Here is a 16,375-nt window from a genome sequence, read left to right on the forward strand (position 1 = left end):
CAAATTCAGATCTGTCTAACTTTAGATCCCAAGCCCTTTTTACTACCAGGTGGAGAATGAGACCTCCTCATACCTCCTGCTGACTTTCCCTTGCATTTTAAAATTCATGACTATGAGCTGACAAGATAATCCCGCAGGACAGTCAACTATTTTCCAGAACTCATGAGGTAACTGCTGCCTCTCTATTCTAATTTATTGAAGAACAAGAAGAGTTCCAAGATAGGCTGAAATATTTCTGTAATGAATACAAAAAAATCAGTTCCAAGGTTGTAGAAGGAAATGAAAACCAGTATCTAAATATCAGTGGTAATGAAAAGAGGAGGAGAGAGAGGTGTATTACACAAGGAGAACAAGAGAGTCACCTGGATCGTTCAAAGCAGCAATATCCCACATCCTAAGAAAAATGAAGAAGGAAGAAGGGTTCGTAAACTCTGGTACGTGTGAATAATCTTCATTCCTGCTCCAGGAAGAAGAAAGTCATACTTTTGGTTGGTGTTTCTCTGCTAAGGACCACAGAGGCTAACGTGAACAGGTATTCACACAATAAACAAACATTTACTGAGTGCCTACTGCATGCCAGACACTGTGCGAGGGCCAGGCGAGTGCAGAGCATAAGGAGAGAAGCAGCATAAGCCTTTCAGTGCTGTCCAGACAACCCGATAAACAGAGGCCACTGAACTGCTGTAGTCATCCAAAACATAATACCTCCTTTGCAGACAGGCTTCTCATGATGGGACTTCATGACCCAGGCTTCTTCTGGGACAATCCCTCTACAAAAGCAGAGCATCAAAAAGAATCCTGCCTTAGGCTGCTGACAGTTTTAACTCTAAGAAGATAAAGGAAGAAATGCAAGACCAGCTATTCTTGGACTTTGGTCTGACCAAGGAAGAGCTGGTACCAAGAGGATGTAATGGTTTGAACCCTGGGAGAAAATCATAGCCAAGGAATAAACCCTGGGCACGATCTAAAATGCATTCTCTTCTTCAGTTAAGAAAATCTTAAAATGATAAACAAACGAACCCTAAAACAAATAAGCAAAAAACAGATGGATCCTATGGTGAGAGATGCTAAAAGGAAATAAAACATAACAGATACTGCTGGGGGAGAGGCAAAAATGAAATTCTGACTAGGCATTTCTAGTGATCCCAAAAATGAAGAAAAAAAGGCAATTTAACATAAATATAACATAAAACTAAATGCAACATGGTATCCTAGATTGGATCCTGGAATGGATAAAGACATTAGTAGAAAATGTCCTGAAACTGAATAAAGTCTATAGTTTGGTTAATAGAGCTGTACCAATGTTAATTTCTTGGTTTACATGGTACGTTTATCAAAATGTGTATTTAAATGTAAAATGTTAACATTAGGAGGAGGTGAGTGAAGGGTATATGGGAAAGTCTGTCCCACTTTGCACCTGCTCTATAAATCTAAAATTTTATTTCAAAAATTTAAAAGTTTTTAAAAATCGCTACATAAGACATTCTTAGACAAACTCTGATGCTAAAAGAAAATGTGAAAATAAGAGGGCTAGATAATTAAGAAATGCAACATGGACGAGCCAGAAGCCCTGATGGCCTATAGTCAGCCCCCAAGTCTCCACCCCCTTCCCTAGGTCAAAAAAGCTAATGACATCAATAGAATATGATGTCCATGACAAGTAGTAATAATAACATGGTGCTAGTTCAGACCACATATGGAAGATTTTATCCCCTTCTGGGTGGTACATTCTAAAGAGAATATAGTATTTTTGTAGATAGAGCAAAGAGTCTCTTCTAAGGAATAGCTGGAGGAAAGAGGAAGAACTAGAAAGGAAAAGAGAAGACTTAGGGAGCATAAGGGACTCTGTCTCTAACTCGAAGGGCTGCCACATGTCAGGGAGACATGTATTTTGTGAGTTTCTGAAAGCTGAACCAAGGCCAAGGCTGAGGTTACACATGGAAATAGATACTGGGGCTCAGTTTAACAATCCTGACAATCCACAAGGTCAAGAGCTCCCCATGGTCAGACAGGCTCAAACAGAGGCTGGATGAGCTCCTGGTGGGAGTCTGAACCAGATAACCTCTAATGTGCCTACCAATGATTGTCAGAGCCCAGGATTCTCTGATCAAGAAAGCACAGGCATGAATGTTGCCAGGTCTATCCTAGAGGCCCTCGGCATCCAAGGTGCCCAATAAACCCAAAGAAAACGGTCTGACTCTGGCTACAAATACAGTTCCACTGCTTGGGAGGGTCCTTCAAGGCCACTGGCAAAGCAGGGACCAGGACAAAGGAGGATTTTTCTGGCCACACAAGAAAAGAACATCCAGCACCTGAGTATCTCCTGAGTTTGGTGTCCCATATAGCTCTAAATGTGTCACATGCTTTTGTGTAAGTTGGAACAGTCAGCAGCATATATTCTAAAATCCTAGATTTAAGCAGCCCTAGAGGTCACTAACCCAGTCACCCATCCACTGTAATTAAAATGTTAAAAGACAAGCAGGTTTATTCCCCATAAAGGGAGTCTAGTCTGCACCCTTTTTGGACACAGTTCTACCTTATATTGAACCAAAATCTGTCATTTCACTCCCAGTACATGGGTCTACACCCTTGGGTGTGACTCTCATATCTCCTTTGTCTTATTTTTACAGAACTAAATATACTGAGTTTCTTTAGATATGTACCATTTAACGAGCCAATCGCTCTCCTCAAGACTTTCTCTAATTTGTTTGTGACCTCCTAAAATGTTTCGTTTAAACCTAGACCAAAAATCCTAAATGTACTCTGACCAATGCAAAAAAAAAAAAAAAAAAAAAAAAAGGAACTGTAATTAAATGTTAGGGACATCATAGTTCTAGTAATGCAGTATATGGCCTTTTGGTTCCTATTGACTTTATGATCAACTAAAACCCCATGTGAAATTCCATGAAAAGAGGCCTCACTGCATATAATTACTGTTGAATTTTGGAACCCAATGGTTAGATCTCATCTTGCTGACTTTGTACTGTTCTGTTAGCTTGTCAAAATCTTATTGAACATCACGAATATCAGCTGTCACACCAGCACTCCCTGCCAGGTTTGTGCCATCTGCAAATCGAATAATCCTGCCTTCGGTGTCTTCATCCAAGCCATTGATAAAAACGTTAAAGATGACAAGTCATTCAATCATTCACTCAACAAATATTTAATCAAGCACCTACAATATGTAAAACACTCAGGACAGAAATGAGAGGAAAAATTGTATCTGTATTGGGACAGATCCTAAAATTGTTTGCTTTCTGTAAACCCCTTTCTGTAAATACGAGGTGGACTTCTTTTCTTGAAGATTTAACTCAACTCATTAGGTACTTATTGATCACTTACTCTTCTCTTGGCATCATGCTAAGCTTTGTTAAAGGAACAAAGGAATTAAAAGCTACAACCCTATTCTCTAGAAGCTCTTCCTCTCATTAGCCAGGCTGCAGCACAAAACATTTCATGTTGCAACATTTACGTAATTGACAAAATGAGTGATACAGACAACATATTTGATTCTGATTGAGACTTTGTCATTTCATTTAAAGCTGCAAAAACAATGATAGTTTTTTAGAGCTGAAGGGGGCAACAGAGGTCTTCCGGCACCATCCTCCCCTCCCACCTCTCCAATATTACTTACAACAATTGGGTATCTCCAGAGTAGTTACATTGTGTTAAACCTTATAATTAGAATGACATCGTAACATCCCCTATGTTGAGTCAAAATTACTTCCCTTTGCCTTTTCATCTATAGTATAAATACTCAGTGATTTTGTTAAAGAATTGAATGAATTCTAATTCTTCTCTCTGAAGCTAGAAAAAAAAAAAAACAGGTCTGGTCCAACCATTTGAAGGCAATAATTATGTCCTCATTTAGTCTTTACTTTTCTAGCCTAAATATCTCCAGTTCCTTCATCTGATGTGGGTTGGAGACCTCCCCACCCCCATGCCATTCTTGTCATTCATAGCCTGACACCATGCCTGGCATAAAGCAAGCACTCAAGATACATCTACTGAACGAATACATGAATAAGTGAACTGGAAAGCTCCAGTTTGTGAATATCAGCCCCAAAAAGAAATGCCCGGAACTACAAAACGTATTGCTGAAAATGTGGTTAGAAAAGTGGACCTGTTGCAGTTTGCTTACTCCGAACATTATACTTTTTTAAAAATTGAAGTATAGTAGATTTACAATGTTGCGTTAATTTCTGCTGTACAGCAAAGTGATTCAGTTATACATATACATACATTCTTTTAAAAATTCTTTTCCATTATGGTTTATCACAGGATATTGAATACAGTTCCCTGTGCTATACAGTAGGACCTTGTTGTTTATCCCTTGTATATATAATAGTTTGTATCTGCTAATCCCAAACTCCCAACCCCTCCCTCCTCCAGTCCCCTCCCCCTTGGCAACAACAAGTCTTTGAACATTATACTCTTAATACTACTTAGATCCAACTTCTTTTTGTCTTTGCACATGGGGAGAGGGCAATACACTAATGACTCATACTGTTTGTAGCCAATTAAAATCTGTAATTGGAAAACACTGGTCAAGACCCACACAATTGTGTAGCAAGAAAGGCTAGACCACAGCATTTATTTCCATGTGAGAAAGAATGGTATGTCCTTCTGGGTCTGCATGTCTTTCTGAGGTCATGCTGGTATTCTGATCACCATAGCACCTAAGCCCCTTGGGAATTTGAAGATTTTGCAATATTCTGCAGAGGAGACCTAGTGAGTGGGTACAGCATGACACCTAAAGGAAAAGTAGGATGAGATGACCTACTAAGTGGAGGCCATGAAGCTCAGTTTAGGATGGGCCCAGTTACCCAAGAGTGAGACGTTCAGTATGTCAGTGTCAGTGTTACCGACAGGGAGAAATTTCCCTCAGATTAAAACATCCAGGAAAACTTAAGTCTAATGAATCCAGTAGAAGTTGGGATTGTCCTGGTGTCAGCTTACTTGTGGCTGCAAGCAGAGTCAGGCAAGAAGAACCAGCTGGGAGGTAAAGGAAGCAAAACACAACTGCGATGAAGATGCCAACACCAGCAGGCACTTGGTAAATAAGCACCAGCACTTACATACATTTATCTTCTATTCCCCCAAACAAAATGATTAGGTAGGCACGATGATCACCATTTTACAGCCGTGGAGACTGAGGCTGAGAGAGGTTCCGAAACTTGCCCAAAGTCACACAGATCTAAGTGGTGCAGTCAGAATGCCCACCTGACTACCTCCAAAGCTCTCGGACTCAAGCATCACGCCATAGGACTTCTGTTCCATGTGTTTATTCATCCTTTAACACAGATTTTATCAAGCACCCTCAGCGTTCCAGGCCTGTGCTAAGCCCTGTGGATACAGTGGTAAAAAAGGCACACACGGTCCCTCATGGGGCTTAGCACTCTGGCAAGGACAACAAACAGCCAAGCAAGCAACTCCAATCAAGTAGGATCCATCTCACGGCAGGAGAGGTTAAGGGTAAACTCACCCGGCACATGGGAATAGGAGTCTTCCTCGATGAAGCGGGCCCTAGAAAGAAGCTTAAAAGATATGCAAGCAAGACAAAAGAGTAAGGGAAAGAGGCAGAGAGGGAAGAAACTTTTAAGATGTGGAAGTGAGTGGAGACACTGATGTCTGCTGAGTGTAGAGGGGAGGGGTCAGAGGCTCCCACAAGGTTGAAGAGTTGGGCAGAGTGAGATATTCCAGAGGCCTTGTAAGCCACGGTAAGGCGTTTGGAACTGGACTGGAATTGGCAGTGGCAAAAACTAGTAAGTTTACATGGATATCACCTAATTGGATCTCCAGATTCTTCCAGGAAAAGGGAGGCCAGGCTAAGACACACGCTGCCCTGTGGGACAGACACCCTGGGAAGGCATTCCATGCTTCTCCTGGGCAGTTTTAATTTCTCTGGCCTTATAATACCTGCTCTAAAAGGACTCTGACCTCTGCCATCTCCTCTCTTTTCCCTCTCCAGGGAGGGTGGGTGGGTCTTGGGTGAGTGGAACAAGTATATCCTAGATGCTATCTTTATGTGACCCTCCAAGCCTTAGACAGATTGCAGTTTTCCGACGAGACAGATGAGGAAACAAAGGCAAGAGTAGTTCAGTGACTGTGGCAGATGGAATTATTCGTTCCAATCCATCATTCTCTTTAATAGTTTTATGCATCTTTACCCTGTCAGGGCCTCGCAGTACATGCAGTGTATTTCCCCTCCCTGGACTTTGGGTTTCATCTTCTGATTTGATTTGGCCAGTGAAATATTAGCAGCCATGATATGAGCAGAGGTTTGAAATGTGCTTGCACGGTTGAGCATGCCTTCCTGCACTTTTGCCACTGCCAGGAAATTATGCCCCATAGCTGCTGTTTCTCAAGCCTGGACCCCAGCGTGAACCACGCAGAGCAGACTTGAACCTGGTCTCCAGCCTAGAGCTAAGCTCGGCTGAGATCAGCAGATCCCAGGTGACTTGAAGACCTTCAGTGTGAAGCAGAGTCACTTCCATGAACCCAGAGACTTGTGGATGTGTGAATAAGTGTTTCTGGTGGTACACCATAGAATTCGGGGGGGGGGGGGATTTGTTATGCAGCATCATCATGGCAATACCTGACTGATACGAGCTTACTCCAAGCTCACAAAGAAACTTCCTGGAACGCACAGCGCTGCTCTGCCATGGGACCAGGGTGCCCTGGTGGCTGGCCCTCTAAAAGAGAAAGCAATGCAGACTTCCACCACACCCCACTCTCCCACACCCTCCCCCCCTGCCCACCACACGGCACTCACCTGAGTCTGAGGCTGCCGGGCTCACCAGGCTGAGCAGCTCCCGCTCCTTCTCATAGTCCCCTTTGCAGAGCAGCTGCCCCTCCTTCAGGACAAACTCATCGCCCTTCTGGAGCTGCCGCTCGCAGACACAACAGCAGAAGCAGCTCAGGTGGTACACGCTCTTCTGGGCCCGCATCACAAACTCGTTGGGCGCGATGGCCTCAAAGCAGCCCCCACATTTGACAGCAAACAGCCTGGCAGCATGGGAGAAAGCAAAGCGAGGTCGGTGAGAAAGATGGCTGGGTCCCAGGTCTCCTCTCATGTCAACAGCGAAAGGAACTTCAAGAACTGGGACAAGGAGGCTTGGAATGGAATAGGTTTTAAATCCAGATGATTTATTCCCTGAGGAGGTTGCACCAAAGAATTCAGTTAAGTTACTCTCTCAAAGGCTTAAGAAAAGCAGGGTGAGAGGTGCCGGAAGAAGGGTGAGCTGAGGCCCAGCATGTATTTGGTGTGGTCCATGGCACAGTGTTCCCAAAGGATGCCCCACAGACTGGTGCCAGGCAGGCTGCCCAGAATCCCCAGGGGGGTGATTATGTAAACAAAATAACAATAACAAAAAGGTCCAGGCCCGCTCCAATCAGCATGCAAAAGGATGGGCCCCAGAATGTGAATTTTTAACAAGCTCCCCAGGGCATTCTGAGGTGTAATCTAGTTGAGAGATAAACTGCATCCCAACTTCCCAGCCTGACGTTCAGTGGATTCAGCCCAGCTCTCAGGACTTAACTCTTATCTCATTTCACTTACTTTCAACCAACCACGAAGAGGGTGTCTATCTATGCCAGGCGGATGCAGTAGGTACTAGTGATATTAAGGTGAATAAAAGAAAATCCCTTCCAGAAATGAGCTCAGGCTAATGGGAGAGACAAACATGTCCAAACAACTAGAGGGTCCCGGGAACAGAGAAGAGAAGACAACTAACTGTCAGGGAGTCAGCAGGGGGATTTGCATTTTATTACCCATTCAATAAATCTTGGTCAAACGGAAGACAGGAAGGTGGGCAGGTTGGCAGGCCTGAAGGGGTTGGGGAGTGGGTTCCCCACAGAAGGAACAGCCTGGGCAAAGGCCTGACGTCCTGCAAGTACATGCTGTGCTGCGAGCATGCTGTGTCCTCCACCAGGTTGGAGGCTGGGGGCCTGGAGAAGGGTGACAGGTGAGGCCAGTCATGACCGGATTGCACACTGGGGCTGGACAGCATCTGACAAGCAACCAGAAGCCTTTGAACAATTTTAACACGCTAAGAGCCTGTTTTAGAAAAGGAACTCTTTGCAATATGAAAGGTGGAGGGGAATTGGGGTTGGAGAGATGAGTGAGGGAGAGGAGCTGAGTGGTGACAAGGGGCGGCACTAAGGCAGCAGCAGGGAAGCCAGACAGGAGGGGACAGATCCAGGGCTTGGAGACTGGGAAGCGTGGGGTCGGCTCCCAGGCTCCTGGCGGCCAGAGCTGGAGGATGGTGATATGTCACCACACCTGCGCACAATGTTCCTGATTTCCTACCTCTGGGCCTTGTTATGCCTTGCCTCCCTCCTGCAAAACCCTTTCTTCTCTGTTTAATCTACCTGAATCCAGCCCACCCTTCAGGACACAACTGCTCCCACCTTCTCCCTGAATCCTGCCCGGACCTCCCCTACACCCCTCCTGAGTGACCGCACCTCCTCTGAACACCTTCACCATGACCTGTCTGTGCTGGTCACTGGGCAGTTATCTGGAGATGCTTCAAGACACAAGAATAGCCGATCTGGAAGCCTGGGCTCTGCCGACAACTGTCTGCAAAACCTGGCTGTTGTTAAAGATGTGAGGCCAGACAATCTCTTCCAGCTCCAAAAGTCCCAAGAGCATTGCTTCCTAATGCTGACTGAAAATATCTTAATCTTGCCTTATTATTTAATTTTCCCATGTTTATAATTTATCTTGCCAACAGCCTGTATTCCAAGCACAAGGCCTATGGAATATTTATACGCCCTACAACCTCTTGCACATGGTGGGTACTCAATAAAAGTTGATTTGATTTGACCTGTTGATTTCACCTGCTCACCCTTTTCTGAAATAAGATGTGCAAAGAGCCTGGCCTCAGAGCTGACACACAGTAGGTTCCCGGTAAAGGTGGCCCATCTCTTCCCAGTCACCCCAGATCAATAAGAGTTCAGGGCAGGCTATGAAAGATTAAAATCTAAAGTAGATTTCTCCGTTTCTCCTTCTCTTTTTTAAGTTGCCTCATGATAACATAATTGCCTTTGTCAAAGCCTTGGCTATAAGCACAGAGATAAGAGACCCTAAAAATATCTCTGGGATTCATTCATTTTTCTATTTCCAAAATAAAGAGTTATTTTCTTTTTTAAAGTAGTAGCGCAATAGGGAGGGAAATTTCTCTCAAAAACACTCTCTGTTTGTCTCCACATACCAGAGGGGTCACTAGACATGGGAAGGTCAGATGGTATAAGGGAGAGGATGGTGCCGAGCGGAGACAAAATGGGCAGAGTGAATTCATAAAGCTCCAAACACCCCTCCTCTCATCACAAAGGCAGACACAAGCTGACTCAGAGGATATCCAGGGGGCTGAAGGCACCTTGCTCTGCTCATGAGCCCTACCTCGCTCGGCAGGAGACAAGGAAACATAAATAACTGAAGAGCATTTTTCTATAGACAGGCCATCCGCCATGATGGCCTAAGTGTGGCCAATCCCATCTCAAAAGCTCATTCATACATTCACTCACTCATCTAGTCTTCATTCATTCTGTCATTGATTCAGAAGCATCCACTGTGCACTACACAAGACACTGTGTCTTAACAGGGAGGTGGGGAAAGAAAGCCCCACCCAGCGACATTCATGTTCATAAACCAGTCTTCGTGGAGTGTCTGTTATGTGTCAGGCACTATTGTGGGCACAGATGATACAAAACAAAGTCCCCGTCCTCCATGGAGCTCATATGTTAGTGAGAGAAACAGCAAACAAAGAAACAAACAGATAAATAATGCCTACCCAGAGGGACTGACCTTTGGGAAACAATATAAGAATGATACAAAGCAATGTCTCATGAATACAAAACAGAGTGGCATAAAGCCATAGTCTGTTTATAATATTTAATCACTTCTCAGCTCTAAAGCTGTACTAGTTGATGCCTAAGTCTATACACGTGCACAGTGTGTTTATCTTGGAAGCTTCCTGGAAGAAGGAAAGAGTTTTGAGGGTAGAGTGGAAAAGCAGGTAAGGAGGAATTCCCAAGGAGGGAACTGGTACAAGAAAGAGGGAGGCCATTCAAACTCTTTGAGTGAAGGAAGCCAAGGCTTGGAGAAGGGATTGAAGCCGCCTCCCATGAATCTACAAGGGAACAGCCTCCCTGGACAGAGGCCAGCTTGCAGGTGACTCCAGCACAGCTCGGGATGAGAAGTGCATGTGTGGTCTCACTCTTAACCCGGGCCTTGGGCCCCAACACCAACCCTCCCTGCCCTTGGCCATCAGAAGCACGTTAGAAACACCCATCCTGATATACCTTCCCTCTGCCTCTCAGCTTCAGAAAGGGGGGTGAGGTTGGGAGGCAGTTCAAGGGCTGGTGCGGCTCTTTCACCACTAACAAGGTATGTGACAGCCCCCAAAACAGAACTCCAGGTACCAGCAGCCCTGCCCCGCCCCCTCCCTTCCCCTAGCCACCCAGGGTGGTTTTGCTCTCCATGTCTGAACCTCAGGGTGCCCCAGGCCCTTGAACAACTGCCTTTACTCCCCTCCCCCCATGCTGGATGTTGTACCTACTACAGAAAACCACTCAGTTCATCCCTGGCCCGGAGTCCCTAGACACTGTTTGCCAACCTGAGCAAACGAATCAGTACTTTAACAGGAGCCGGTCAAAGGCCCTTTGTCCCCAAGCCCTCCTTCTCCTCCCCTTCCCCAGGAATGAACTGTTAAACAGACTCAAGGCAAACGCTCCCAGGAGTCAACAAGCTCTTGAGAATCCACAGCCGCAGGTGGTGGCATCTGTGCTTGTCTAACTTCTACCCTGTTAATCTCCTCCTCTTCCTCCTCCCTTCTTAATTTCATCCCCCACTCCAAAAATTTCCCCCAAGTGGGAGAAGGGAGGGTTAGGGTGAGCTCAACAAAGAAATCCCACCATGTTGACTCAGGAACGGCCAGAGGAAGTGGCAGGATTGTCTGGGCTCAGATCGTGAAATGGTCATGATTGGGCAAGGGGTGGGATACAGACCCAGAAGAGGGGGGCAGTCCCGTTTCTCTCCATTCTCTGCATCGGCTGCCCCGTTCTGGGTAAAGACCAGGTTGACCTCACCTTACTGCTTTGGCTCTTGTTACCCTCACTAACCCCAGGGCAACCCAAGGAGAAAAGGCACACGCAGTCCACCACCTGTGTGCCAGATGTGTACACAGCTGTATGGGTACCACTGTGGACCCAGCTGCCGACTACACACTTCCCACAAGTTGTTTTCTCTAAGGCTCAGACAAGCAGAGAAAAGGATTTGTTCAAAAGTCCAGGTCGTAATTAAAACACAGCCTGTCTCTTCCCAATGCCCTGGATGGCGGCCCCCACGGTGACTTTGGCCTCTGAATGCTAATGAGACCTCACTCTGGGTTCAGAGCCTGGCAGCCTGCCTGTGCCCTAGAAAGCTAAGCACGGTTTCCAGAAATGCACAGCTCATCTGGGCATACGTAACAGCTCTCAACTTTGCCCACGGTTAGAAATTCACCCACCCCTGAAATCTCTTCAGATGATTCTTTATCTCTTTGTTGCATCTGATCCCCTCACCTGTAAAATCGAGATAACAGGATTCAGCTGGTGGAGAAGCGTCCAGAGCCCAAGCTCTCTAACAGTGCTCTCCTTCCTCTGCTGAACGCTCTCCGTGGGGCAGGCATAGGGATGGAGTGCTAAACAAGGCTGCCCTGTCCTCAGGGAGCTCACATTCTCCAGCAGGCAGCAGGCTTTCAGCCAATGACCACAGGAGGGTGTGTTTGGGGTATGTAGGAGAGGACTAGCCAGAATGGCCCAAAGCAGAGCCCCATCCACTTGGCTTGGGCTAGAGGTCGCCGAATCTTCTTTCTCTTCCTTCCCTCCCTCCCTCTACACCTGTTTATCCTCTTCTTCCCTCTGGCCCTTTCCCACTCCCTCTACCAGGCAGAGAAACAGAGGCTGGCTGAAATTCCATTCTATGCCTTGCCTACCTCTCTCCCAGTACAGCCACAAGCTCTAAGATGCACAACCTGTAGTTTTGGTGGGAGAGCCGGAATCGGCAGGCTCTGCCACTTCCAAGCCGTCAGTGTGACTCGGAGCTCATCCCTTAATCTTTGGCAGTCTCAGTCTGCTCAGATGGAAGAGGCAATGATGATGCTGACATTCCTGGATTACTGAGGACTAAATGAAAACAGGTATAAGGACTTTGTGACCTATAAGGAAGAGCACAATTTTTAGTTCTTTTTACTTGCCCTGCCTCTGTCTTTTGACCTTTGTGGATTTTTTTTTTTTTTTTTTTTTTTTTTACCCCGAAGGTGGCTCTCTGTGCTCAAAAGTTTCCTGAGCCCTACACTGAGAGAACACTTCTTCCTCAGCAGCCGGAGTCCTTCTGCTGACTTCTCCCAGCTCTGACATCGGCATGACTTCCTCTCCAAAGAGTGTGGCACTGACCCAGGAGATGACCCCGGGGATGCACAGCTGGCGGGGCTGCCACACAGAGCACACGCCTTAGACAAGGCACAACCTCCCACCACAATGTGCCAAGATAATGCAAGGGAAACAGTGCTTCTTGTATTAGGTGCCATGGAGGGTAGCAAAGAAGAAAAGAAAAGGTGACCTGATTCAGGGAAAGAGCACAGGACCTGAGGTAGGAAGACCTGGGCTCATGGGTTCTTCTTTTACCAAGAGGCCTCAGAAAAGCCACCATCTTTCCCTGGGCCTCAGTTTTCTTATCTTTAATGGAAAAGTACTGCCCTAGATCAGTGTGTTACGTCAAGAATTTAGAGGCTGTGGAAGGGGACAGCCTTTATTCCGTGCACCTCCTTTCAACCAGAGAAGCTCGCTCTGCCCGCACCTAAATCCAGGTCTCCAGATGGTGTTTCAGCATGACAGGGCCTTGCTATGGTAATTCTCCAAACAAGGTATTTTCCAGAACCATATCATTCACAGATACACCTGTATATGTGCATATATATACATATATGGAACAGGTAAGGCCAAATGAGGTTATGTATGAACGGACACACAAACACACAAAACATACATACACACACACCAGCTAAAACCACCAACTCATTCACATAGTCTCTTTCTTCCTATCTGTATGGTACAAATATATATGTACTTCCAGAAAAGATTTATATTACATACGTATATAGATATATGTATATATAGATATATTTTATACAAATATACAAGAAGAAATCAATTTGCTCCTAAGGCATGTTTGAAACCCATTAGGTGGGATAATTTCTTTTTTTTTTTTCATTAATTAATTTATTTATTTTTGGCTGCGTTGGGTCTTCGTTGCTGTACGTGGGCTTTCTCCAGTGGTGGCGAGCAGGGGCTACTCTTTGTTGTGGTGTGCAGGCTTCTCACTGTGGTGGCTTCTTTGTTGCGGAGCACGGGCTCTAGGGTGTGCGGGCTTCAGTAGTTGTGGTGCTCGGGCTCAGTAGTTGTGGCTTGCAGGCTCTAGAATGCAGGCTCAGTAGTTGTGGCGCACGGGCTTAGTTGCGCCGCGGCATGTGGGATCTTCCCGGACCAGGGCTCGAACCCGTGTCCTCTGCACTGGCAGGTGGATTCTTAACCACTGCGCCACCAGGGAAGCCCATAGGCTGCATACTTTTTTAATTCACTCCCATTTTTATGATTCATGCTTTTATTATAGGGTTGGGGATCCTGCTCTGTAGCTAAGGAGATAAGAATGTTTCCAAAGCAGATATGAAGGCTTGACACTTGAGAAACTCCTAGAGAACATGTCTAAGGCAATCAAGACAGAGGCCAGACCTCTGGGAAGCAACAGCACACCCTGCACTGTAGGAGTTACAACACAAAGATGACAATGTGCCAGGACCCCTTGTGGACACCTGGACTTTGATGCTGGTTATGTGAGCTCAAGAAAATCACTCCACATTCAGAATATTGGGGTCCTAATGGTTAGAATATATTTCATCCCCCAAATTATTTTACTACAAAGAAAAAGAAGCTTGTAGAAGATAGAAAAAAAGGAAATTGGTCTTCATTGAATAGTCACTTGGTGCCAAGAACTGTGGTGTTTCTTATATTCATCACCTCACTAAATTTATGGGGTAAGAGCAAACAGGACTATTTTATGAACTCAAAGAGAACCTCGCCATATTTCAGCTCAGCTTGGTTCATGATGCCTCTCTTCCACAAGAGAGACACTCTGGGAGGGCTGATCCATGGGTTCTTCTTTATACATCCTCTCTAGCACTCTTTTCACAGGAGAAATAAGTAAAAAGATCAAGCAGCTAAGACGGAGGCCTGAGCTCCCGTGAAGTTTCCTGGATAGGCCCATGGCTTTGTAGGAGGTCCTGAGACCCTGCTGCCCACATGCAAGTGAAAGGCAGGAGTTAGGAACCAAGCTGATTCCTTCAAGCTACTCGTCTCTTGGGCCCCAAAGTATCTGAAGGGATCCCCAAAAGAGCTCTCTCCTCTATGGATTTAGGTTAAGAACAAACAGTGTCCAGGAGATGCTTAGACCCAACACCACCATGTCCAAGAGTCTACTCTGATTCCAAAAAGATTGGGAAACAAGATAATTCTTGCTGGAATCCCAGTCATTGGGGGATTTGGTGGGTCACTGTTTTCAGAGTACAGGCGGAAATGTAGGCCATGGGGGTTGGACCCAGAAAGACCCAAGAAAGCCCAGCCAGAAAGACTGAACTGTAGAAATAGTAGGACAAGGAGGCAACATGGTATAATCAAGTAAACTTAGATCCAAGTCCCTGCTCCTCCACTTATTAGCTATGTGATCTTGATCAGGCTATGGCGGCATTAGTTTACTCATCTATAAAATGGAAATAATAAAGGGACTTACCTCAGAGAGACACAATAAGAATTAATTGAACTGACACATTAGAACTGCTTAGCATAGTGCTTGGCACATGGTAAATCCTCAGTAAAATGGTAACTATGATGAGGATTATGATTAGGAGAAGGAGGAGGAGGAGGATGGAGAAAAAGAGCTGAATATGAAATATGAGAGATAAATTAGTGAAAAAAGAAGAGATGATGGATCTCAGAGACTGGGAGAATCAGGATGAGATAAAGGAGCATGGAAAGAGAAGGACTGGGGAAAACAGTTTTAAGACCAAGGCTGTAAACAATGCAAGAATGTCAGCAGTCAGCTTTTCGGTGGTGTTGGCTGTGGATTTGGGGACCAGTCCTGCTAATATAATGGAACTAGGGTATGAGTTTCCATATGGTTTAATGGCCTCAGGTTAGGGTTTGCATGCAGCCTATCCACACAGGATTTGTCTGGCTTTACCCAACTAACGGTTCTGGCATGGCTGGATGAAATGCCTTCTTGCTCTATGTATCAAAGTAAAATCCAGGAGGTTGACTGAGGCTTAATTTTCTTCTCAGTATCAATGCATCTGATTTTTTCACCCATGAATTCCCATGACTCCCTCCAATCTCTCCCACCTCCTGCCACATCATCCTCTAGAAACCAGACACTAGATGCCATGTTATCCCTACCTCTACTCTCCAGGCTGATGACACAACTTCCAATATACAGGAGTACTAAAGAACATGGAAGCCTCATGCAAACCCAGATCTATCCCAGGGTAAGGGCTTTGAGACTCAGAAAGGCTGAGCAGAAATATAAGGGGAGCCCCCATTAAAATACTGTAGAAGGTTCCTAAATCAAGAGTATGTTTGGAAAGACTGAGATCTTTATTAACCTTGACCCAGAGTACTGCAGACCTCAAAGGAAGCGTCTCAAAGCCTCCACACCACCATAGACAATTAAGTGGAAGGATGGAAAACAAAATAAATACATGAAAAACCCTAATGCAAACTTAAGGCCAACTGACTGGCCTTAACAGTCGTTTTTTCCCACCAAAATAGGAAATCAGAGCCACTTTTAGCCTTGGACAGCAGACAACTACAGATCATGCAGCCTTTCCACAGACACTGACAACACTATTTTTAATCAGATATATGAACACTTTGGTCTAGAAAGTAGGAGGGGGTTTTTGTACAGCTCTTTAACAAGAACGCAATAATCAGCCTATCACTCAGTTTCCACCCTCTCCACCAGGGGGCAGCATAGCAGCATGCATTAACTGCCATGTTGACTTGGTAACTGAGGTCATCCAGGCACCGAGACAGGGATTGGCCATGTGCCAAAACTGTCTGTCGGGAAAATCTGCTGCTGGGAGTCTGGGAGACCATGTGGCTAAAAAGAAGGAGAGATGGTGACAGAGAAGAGTATTCAAAAGTACTGGGAACCAAAAGCATGGCTTGTGGCCTTAGAAGTAGTGACACAAGCAACCTTGTCAGCTGGCTCAAGGTCTCTGTCCTTGAGGCTGAGCCAACACCACCACAATAAGCAATGGAGCCCGTGGTCCTGGGGCGGTGG

General features: G+C 45.5%; 1 protein-coding gene and 1 pseudogene across 1 annotated transcript in view; one reads left to right on the forward strand and one right to left on the reverse strand.

The window, feature by feature from the left end:
* LMX1A (LIM homeobox transcription factor 1 alpha) overlaps positions 1–16,375 on the reverse strand; it is a 146,242-nt gene that overhangs the window by 38,803 nt on the left and 91,064 nt on the right. Inside the window, exon 3 of the mRNA XM_068538346.1 lies at positions 6,776–7,008. Coding sequence (XP_068394447.1) covers positions 6,776–7,008 — 233 coding nt within the window. The remainder of the gene's footprint in view (positions 1–6,775; positions 7,009–16,375) is intronic.
* LOC137761728 (small ribosomal subunit protein uS10-like) overlaps positions 7,017–16,375 on the forward strand; it is a 28,848-nt pseudogene continuing 19,489 nt past the window's right edge.

This window comes from Eschrichtius robustus, chromosome 3 (genome assembly GCF_028021215.1).
Source record: "Eschrichtius robustus isolate mEscRob2 chromosome 3, mEscRob2.pri, whole genome shotgun sequence".
In the NCBI taxonomy this organism is placed as follows: Eukaryota; Metazoa; Chordata; class Mammalia; order Artiodactyla; family Eschrichtiidae; genus Eschrichtius; species Eschrichtius robustus.